General features: G+C 42.8%; 1 protein-coding gene across 9 annotated transcripts in view; it reads right to left on the bottom strand.

Annotated features, from left to right (window-relative positions):
• The window catches only part of XPNPEP3 (X-prolyl aminopeptidase 3), a 78,594-nt gene that overhangs the window by 49,369 nt on the left and 19,554 nt on the right, over nucleotides 1-9,671 (bottom strand). For all 9 annotated transcript variants that reach the window (XM_017870265.1, XM_017870264.1, XM_017870266.1 and 6 more), the window contains one exon: nucleotides 1,913-2,320. In XM_017870265.1, coding sequence (XP_017725754.1) covers nucleotides 1,913-2,320 — 408 coding nt within the window. The remainder of the gene's footprint in view (nucleotides 1-1,912; nucleotides 2,321-9,671) is intronic.

The raw sequence follows: 9,671 nt of genomic DNA, 5'->3' as shown, positions 1-9,671 counted from the left end.
AAAAAAAAAAAAAAAAAAAAAATTCCCAGAAGAAAAATCTCAAAACATTCAGAATGATTAAAATTTCACCAGAATAACTGTAGAGAAGGTAATTTCTTTTTTTTTGAGACGGAGTCTTGCTCTGCCCCCAGGCTGGAGTGCAGTGGCGCGATCTCGGCTCACTGCAAGCTCCGCCTCCCGGGTTCACGCCATTCTCCTGCCTCAGCCTCCCGAGTAGCTGGGACTACAGGCGCCCGCCGCTACGCCCGGCTAATTTTTTTTGTATTTTTAGTAGAGATGGGGTTTCACTGTGTTAGCCAGGATGGTCTCGATCTCCTGACCTCGTGATCCGCCCACCTCGGCCTCCCAAAGTGCTGGGATTACAGGCGTGAGCCACTGCGCCCGGCCAGAGAAGGTAATTTCTTTGAGGGACAACAACTCAACTGTGGCCGAGCACGGTGCCTCACACCTGTAATCCCAGCACTTCAGGAGGCTGAGGTGGGAGGTTCATTTGAGGCCAGGAGTTCAAAACCAGCGTAGGCAACAAAGTGAAGCTCCATCTCTACAAAAAATTTTAAAAATGAGCCAAACGTGGTGGTGTACCCAGGTAGTCCCAGTATTCTGGAGGTTGAGGCAGGAAGACTGCTTGAGCTTTGGGGTTCGAGGTTGCAGTGAGCCATGAGTATGCCACTATACCTACAGCCCAGTCTGGGTGACAGTGAGACCCTGCCAAAAAAAAAAAAAAAGAACTCAACTGTATACGAACCACACAGGATCTTGTTAAAATGTAGATTCTGATTCAGTAGATACAACATGGAAACCTGAGATTTTAATTTCTATTACGTATTATGCATTTTAAATTTTAATATGCATTACCAAGTGATTCTGATGCTGTGATGCACAGATTGTTCTTGGAGAACAGTACCTCCTTTAGAAGAGTCGGCAAGAGCACTAAGATAAGAAGTAGTAGTCAAATATCAAGACTGGTCAGTAATCTTGAAGAGTGGTCCATGCCCATCCTGTCTCTAATTTATTTTTTGGAGATGGGGCCTCACTATGTTGTGTAGTCTGGACCCGAACTCCTGGCCTCAAGTGATCCTTCTACCTCAGCCTCTCAAGTAGCTCAACTACAGATGTACACCACTGTGTCTGGCTTATCCTTTGCTTTAAAAGAAAATTATCTCTCTGAGATTTCAAACTAGGGTAAGTAACAGTCTCCATTAATGAATAATCCAGTGAACATGGAGTTTTTTTTCAATGAAGTGTTCTAAAATTCATTGTGGTGATGGTTGCACAATTCCGTGACTATACCAAAAACTCCTGAATTATATACTTTTATTTTATTTATTTATTTATTTTTTTGAGATGGAATCTTGCTCTGTCACCTAGGCTGGAGAGCAGTGGTGGGATCTTGGCTCACTGGTTCACTGTAACCTCCTGCAAATGAATAAATGAAATCTTTTTTTTTTTTTTTAAAGACAGTCTTGCTTGGTTGCCCAGGCTGGAATGCAGTGGCATGATCTTGGCTCACTGCAACCTCCACCTCCCTGGCTCAAGTGATTCTCCTGCCTGAGCCACCTGAGTAGCTGGGATTACAGGCACACGCCACTATGCCTGGCTAATTTTTGTATTTTTAGTAGAGACAGGGTTTTGCCATGTTGGCCAGGTTGGTATTGAACTCCTGGCCTCAAGGAACCTGTCTGCCTCGGCCTCCCAAAGTGCTGGGATTACAGGTGTGAGCCAATGCAGCAGGCATAAATGAAATTATTTAAAGAAGTTCAATCTTCCGGAAAAGGCTTTACATTTCTTTCATGGTGCTCATGGTCTTTTCCTGGTGGTGCTACGATAACGAAATTAAGGACTTGTCTAAACAGGCAAGAAAGGTCTTAATCCTAATCTGGTTTGTAATGTGACTTCTGCTCCCATTTGTTACCTTTCATTTTTGGTAGAAAATGTTGAAATTCTTCTAGCGTATAGGCTTCATCCACTCCAGTTAGAGCTATTGCTCCATCAGTGCCAGATCGTGGACCATCCCAAAGTTCTCGACTGGGATCTCGCCGAGGCACAAAAAGTATGGCTTTGTGTGATGGTAACTGTTTGCCAGGGAGGCTTTGAAGGACAAGAATGCTATCAGGCTCTTGGAATCCACACAGGTACAGGAAATTGTTGTCCTGGTGGAAAGTATAGGGAATATCGTTGCTCATGTAGTACGTAGGGTTGGAGAGCACAACCACCGTCTGGTCTGCCCCGCTGTGCCCTTGAGCTTCCTTCTGGATCAGAGACATTAGTTTGTGTCTGCGAAGTGCATATTCCACCTGAGATAGTCCTGGAGTTACCTCCCCTAGAAATGACAAAAAAAAGGGATGCTTTACATTTCTGCAGTGCCAAAGTACTTAAGGTAGTTTGATATTAGACGGAGATACACAAGTCCAATTGTTCAACTTATGCCAAATCTCCTCCCAGCACATGGAGAATTAAGGAGATAACCCAGGTTTCAAATTTCTATTCCACTGCAAAAACTTGGAAGAAATGATAGTTGAATGTGGCCCCGCCTGAAATCTGGAATCATGGACCCCTTAGATCTCCTCCAGGTCTTTGGCTCATTCTTTTACTCACTCAGTTATATTCATTGAATATAATTTTTTTTTGAGACAGAGTTTCGCTCTTGTTGCCCAGGCTGGAGTGCAGTGGCATGATCTTGGCTCACTGAAACCTCTGCCTCTCAGGCTCAAGCAATTCTCCCACCTCAGCCTCCTGAGTAGCTGAGGTGACTCACGCCTGAAATCCCGGCACTTTGGGAGGCCAAAGCGGGAAGATTACCTGAGGTCAGGAGTTCGAGACCAGCCTGGCCAACATGGTGAAACCTCATCTCTACTAAAAAAAACACAAAAATTGGCCGGGCACGGTGGCTCACGCCTGTAATCCCAGCACTTTGGGAGGCCGAGACGGGCAGATCACGAGGTCAGGAGATCAAGACCATCCTGGTCAACACGGTGAAATCCCGTCTCTACTAAAAATACAAAAAAAATTAGCCAGGCATGGTAGCGGGTGCCTGTAGTCCCAGCTACTCAGGAGGCTGAGGCAGGAGAATGGCGTAAACCCGGGAGGCAGAGCTTGCAGGGAGCCGAGATCGTGCCACTGCACTCCAGCCTGGGTGACAGTGCGAGACTCTGTCTCAAAAAAAAAAAAATTAGCCAGGTGTGGTGGTGCATGCCTGTAATCCCAGCTACTAGGGAGGCTGAGGCAGGAGATCACTTGAACCCAGGAGGTGAAGGTTGCAGTGAGCCAAGACCCCACTAGTGCACTCCAGCCTAGGTGACAGAGCAAGACTGCATCTCAAAAAATATAATAAATAATAATAATAAAAATAAAAGTATATAATTCAAGAGTTTTTGGTATAGTCACAGAATTGTGCAACCATCACCACAATGCATTTTTTTTTTTTTGAGACCGAGTCTCACTGTCGCCCGGGCTGGAGTGCAGTGGCCGGGATCTCAGCTCACTGCAAGCTCTGCCTCCCGGGTTTACGCCATTCTCCTGCCTCAGCCTCCAGAGTAGCTAGGACTACAGGCGCCAGCCACCTCGCCCGGCTAGCTTTTGTATTTTTTAGTAGAGACGGGGTTTCACTGTGTTAGCCAAGATGGTCTCGAACTCCTGACCTCGTGATCCGCCCATCTCGGCCTCCCAAAGTGCTGGGATTACAGGCTTGAGCCACCGCGCCCGGCCCACAATGCATTTTAAAACATTTCAATAAAAAAAAAAAAAAAAACTCCATGTTCATGAGCAGTCACTCCCCATTTTCTCACAATTCCCCAGCCCTTGGCAACTCCTAATCTATTATCTATCTCTATGGATTTGCCTATTGCAGAGATTTTATATAATGAAACTATACAATATAGGGCCTTTGCTGATTTGGCCAACTGTTTTTTTTTTTTTTTTTTTTTTTTGAGACGGAGTCTCGCTGTCTCCCAGGCTGAAGTGCAGTGGTGCGATCTTGGCTTACTGTAAGCTCTGCCTCCTGGTTCACACCATTCTCCTGCCTCAGCCTCCTGAGTAGCTGGGACTACAGGTGCCTGCCATCATGTCTGGCTAATTTTTTGTATTTTTAGTAGAGACGGGGTTTCACCGTGTCAGGATGGTTTCGATCTCCTGACCTCATGATCTGCCTGCCTCGGCCTCCTAAAGTGCTGGGATTACAGGCGTGAGCCACCATGCCTGGCCTTTTTTTTTTCGAGATAGTCTCACTCTGTCACCAAGGCTGGAGTGCAGTGGCTTGATGTTGGCTCAATGCAACCTCTACTGCCCAGGTTCAAGCGATTGTCCTGCCTCAGCCTCCTGAATAGCTAGGATTAGAGGCACCTACCACCGCGCCCGGCTAATTTTTTTTGTATTTTTAGCAGAGATGGGGTTTCACCACATTGGCCAGGCTGGTCTTGAACTCCTGACCTAGTGATCCACCTGTCTTGGCTTCCCAAAGTGCTGGGATTACAGGCGTGAGTCACCGCGCCCAGCCAACTTGTTTTTTTCTTTTTATTATTCCCCCAATTATTCTGAAATTAATTCCTTCTTATTTCCTAGATAAGTAAAAAATCTGTTCTTTCCCTATTACCTTGCTTACAATGTGTCTTTTTTCTAAAATTTCTTCTTCCTCCACACTAATTCCACTCCAAAATCTTGGTTTAATACATGTTTGTTTTCAGACTTTTCTCATTCAAAAAGTTTTCTTGATTAGCCCAAGTAATGTTGATTTATCCCTTTAAAAAAATTTTTTTTTAAACAGGGTCTCACTCTGTCACCCAGGCTGGAGTGCAGTGGTGGCATCTCAGCTCATGGCAATGTCTGCCTCCTGAGCTTAAGCAATTCTCCCACCTCAGCCTCCTGAGTAGCTGGGATTACAGGTGTATGCCACCACACCCAGCTAATTTTTTTTTTTTTTTTTTTTTTCCAGACAGGTCTTGCTCTGTCACCCAGGATGGACTACAATGGCATGATCTTGGCTCACTGCAACCTCTGCCTCCCTGGTTCAAGCGATTCTCCTGCCTCAGCCTCCTGAGTAGCTGGGACTACAGGTGTGCACCACCATACAGGGCTAATTTTTGTATTTTTAGTAGAGACAGGGTTTCACCATGTTGGCCAGACTGGTCTCGAACTCTTGACCTCAAGTGATCCACCTGCCTTGGCCTCCCAAAGTGCTGGGGTTACAGGTGTAAGCCACTGCACCCAGCCCCCTCTTAATTTTAAAAAGGTAACAATTTCAGTTCCTTAAATACACACACCGTATAGTTGTATATAAATTAATACTGAATTATTTCAATAAATGTTTTTCCCTTCACTGTTTGGCTCCTTACTCCTATTTTCTCCTCCTACTCACATCAACACCTTGCCCAGGTTCGTAATCTAGTATGTATCTTTTCTGAGTTTCTTTCTTTCTTTTTTTTTTTTTGAGGCGGAGTCTCGCTCTGTCGCCCGGACTGGAGTGCAGTGGCCAGATCTCAGCTCACTGCAAGCTCCGCCTCCCGGGTTTACGCCATTCTCCTGCCTCAGCCTCCCGAGTAGCTGGGACTACAGGCGCCCGCCACCTCGCCCGGCTAGTTTTGTATTTTAGTAGAGACGGGGTTTCACCGTGTTAGCCAGGATGGTCTCGATCTCCTGACCTCGTGATCCGCCCATCTCGGCCTCCCAAAGTGCTGGGATTACAGGCTTGAGCCACCGTGCCCGGCCATCTTTTCTGAGTTTCTCAACACTCACATAATCATACATACATGCATGTGGGGCTTTTTGGATCACTAGTGTTTTACAAAATGGGACACTACACACTCTTTTTGGTATCTTCCTTTTCCAACAGAACAATATGTCATGGAATTCTTTCCCTTCAAGTCATTTGGTATCGCTTCAATTCATTCTTCTTGATGCCTCCATGATATTTCTTGGGGTAAATAGACCATAACTTATTCAGCCATTTCTCTACTATAGGAATTCAAACTGCTTTCAGCTTTTTGCTGCTATAATAAATATCTTTGTACTTATATCTTAGTACTTTCATGTCCTATGTACTGGTGCTTTAATTACTATGGGGATAGTCCCAGAAGAAAAACGTCTTGGTCAAAGATCTTTGAATTTCCTTAGTACTCATGTTCAGTATATGATTACCTTAGATCTAATTTTTTTTTTTGAAGACAGAGTCCTGCTGTGTCACTCAGGCTGGAGAGGAGTGGCACGATCCCGGCTCACTGAAACTCTACCACATGGGTTCAAGTGATTCTGGTGCCTCAGCTACCCGAATAGCTGGGATTACAGGCGTGAGCCACCAGGCCTATCTTTGCATTTTTATTTATTTATTGCTATTATTTTTATTTTTTGAGAAAGAGTCTTGCTCTGTCATCCAGGCTGGAGTGCAGTGGTGCGATCTCACCTCACTGCACCCTCCGACTTCCCAGTTCAAGCGATTCTCCTGCCTTAGCCTCTCGAATAGCTAGTATTACAGGTGCGCACCACACGGCCAGGCTAATTTTTGTATATTCAGTAAAGATGAAATTTCACCATATTGGCCAGGCTGGTTTCAAACTCCTGACCTCAAATGATCCACCCGCCTCAGCCTCCTAAAGTGTTGGGATTACAGGCATGAGCCACCGTGCCTGGCCTAATTTTTGTATTTTTAGTAGAGACGGTGTTTCACCATGTTGCCCAGGCTGGTCTCGAACTCCCGACCTCAAGCAATCTGCCTGCCTTAGCCTCCCAAAGTGCTGGGATTACAGGTGTGACCCATGTCCCATGGCCCAGGATCTAACTGTTTTACCTATATATAGTTTATCTCGCCAGCAAATTCTGTAACTTGTATTCCATTAATAAAATATTTTTATTTAACTTTTCAGACATCTACAATAGAAACACACTTATGTTTTTGCTGATGAAGTTGGCAAGAAATAAGAGAGAGAGATAAGTGAAGGCCTTATGGGCCAATGTGAAGCAGCTGAAGCAACAAAATGGGGCCAAAAAGAGCTCATATCACATTTTTTTCTTTCAAGATTGAACTGGCTAACAGTCTCCTAGGATTCTTAGAACACTGAACTTTGTACTAGAGCTATTTATCTCTTTGATAATTATTCCTGTTGAGTCTGCCACTGTTACTCAACATTGAAAATTTCCTAATTTACTCAAGTAGTAAATACTCTTACAAAAGCAGAGGCTGGTTATAATCGGTGAATTATCTGACCTTTCCTTTTTTTCATCTTTTTATTTTCTTCCTTTCTTGAACTTTGCTTTTGGTTATTTCACAGCTATAGTCCATAAAATAAAAAGAAATTTAAAAATCACCTGGGTGAGGTGGCTCACGCCTATAATCCTAGCACCTTGAGAGGCCAAGGCAGGCAGATCACCTGAGGTCAGGAGTTCGAGGCCAGTCTGGCCAACACGATGAAACTCTGTCGCTACTAAAAATACAAAAAATTAGCCAGGTATGGTGGCGCACACCTATAGTCCTAGCTACTTGGGAGGCTGAGGCAGGAGAATCGCTTGAACCCAGGAGGCAGACGTTGCAGTGAGCTGAGATCACCCCACTACATTCCGGCCTGGGCGACAGAGTGAGACTCAGTCTCTAAAAAACAAGAAAGAAATTTAAAAATCAATTCATTTTTTAAAAAAATTCCAGAAGAAAATTCATAATTTTAATAACTTTATATGTTATTTCTCATTTTCATTAATAACAGTATAAATTAATGCATATCAGGAAGTTACTTCTGAAACAAGAAAATTATTTGGAAATCAAAGCAGGATAAAAAAAAAAACCGTCTTTTATACCCTTCAAAGCATTCCTATGTTTGCTGAATCCAATTTCATACAATTGACTGCATGAGAAATATTTAAAACACTGGCTATATTTTCCCAAACCTATTAATTATCAACACTACTGAGTGATCATTAAATAAATGCTTCTAAACTTCTAAAATCTCAACACAACAAAGCACTCTCCATCACAACAATTTTCTTTTTTTTTTTTTTTTTGAGATAAAGCTTCACCCTTATTGCCCAGGCCAGAGTGCAATGGCACAATCTCGGCTCACTGCAACCTCTGCCACCCGGGTGGGTTCAAGCGATTCTCCTGCCCCAGCCTCCCAAGTAGCTGGGATTACAGGAATGCACCACCACACCAGGCTAATTTTGTATTTCTAGTAGAGATGGGGTTTCCCCATGTTGGTCAGGTTGGTCTTGAACTCCTGACCTCAGGTGATCCACCGGCCTCGGCCTCCCAAAGTGCTTGGATTACAGGTGTGGGCCACTGTACCCAGAAACAAAAAATTTACTCAAGGAAAAAGAAACCTTTCCATTTGAAGGAGGAAAAAAAAATGTGTTAAAGCAATGACCTTTAAACCCTGGGAGTAAACTTGGAAGGTGTTATGGCCTTTGATCACAGAACTCAACTTTATAGTCAATCTGGCCTGAATTTCTTGATAAAATTATACCTGAATATCAGATCCTCTGGCAACTTTGTAGAATTGTAAAGAATTAAAAAACAAAGTCAGCATTTTATGACGTGGAACCACTTAAGATGGAAAGGCTCTTCTAACAAGTTTATTGAGCCAATCAAAAGCCTAGATATTGGAAGTTGGACTCTGCAAAGTCTCACTATCAGTTCTGAGATTCTGCAGCCAAGAAGGAAAGCTCTTCCAGGACCCTTAGGATCATGCCTCTTTAAGAGAAAAGCAGTAATGTTCTTCATATTTTACCAGCTACACAAAACACCCAGAAAGGAAGATATAACAAAGACTGAAAATGGATGAAATGATACAGGTCTTTGCTACAATCTAGGTATGTATTTTATTTCCTGAAACTAACTAGATTAGAATTTTAACATGGTCTGATTTTGAAAAGAAGTCTGCTTAATATTAGGTAGTTTTCACAGCATATAAGGAAGTAATTAATAAACTATCACTTTGCAGTTGGAGAATGGGGAGAAAGAAAAAGCTAGTGATTCCTTTATAATGTAAAACAGGCATCTCAGAAAAAATGCAATGACCAAATAAAAAATACTCTAAATAGATTTGCATATATTGAGCAAAACTAAACAAACAGAAAGGCTACATACATACATATTACGATTCTGTATGATTCCACTTACATGAAGTCAAGAAAAAGCAAAACAGTCTATGATGATAGAAACCAAAAGAGTGGCTGCCTATGAAGGTGGAGACTGACTGGAGGAGCATGAGGGAACTTTCCAGGACGATGAAAATGTTCTATATCTTGACTGAGCTGTAGGTTACCTTTGTTAAAGCTCACTGAACTGCATATATAAGATCTGTGAAATTTGCTGTATATAAATTTTACCTTATTCAAAAAAAGTATACTACTCTCCAAACAAAGTAACTTTTATACTAAGACTTCTCTCAGTTGGATGTCTTCTTATAAAAAATGTAATGAGAAAATACTTTAAAAAATATTCCCAGAGAGTATTTTTTGGCACAGGTATCATGCACTGTTTTGTGGTTGAAAGTGTGGATTCTGAGTTAGGCTTTTGTGAGTTGGAATCCTGGCTTAGCAATTCACTGAGTGACTTGGAAAGAGCTACCAAACTTCTCTGTGCCTCAGTCTCCTCATATAAAATGGAAATAACAATAGCACTGACTTCACAAAGTTGTCAGGTGGATTATGTAAGTTAATAAAACACTTAAAACATAACACTTAGCACTACGTTA

This window comes from Rhinopithecus bieti, unplaced genomic scaffold (assembly GCF_001698545.2).
Source record: "Rhinopithecus bieti isolate Rb0 unplaced genomic scaffold, ASM169854v2 scaffold_4967, whole genome shotgun sequence".
Taxonomy (NCBI): domain Eukaryota; kingdom Metazoa; phylum Chordata; class Mammalia; order Primates; family Cercopithecidae; genus Rhinopithecus; species Rhinopithecus bieti.
This window is presented reverse-complemented; position numbering and strand designations above follow the sequence as displayed.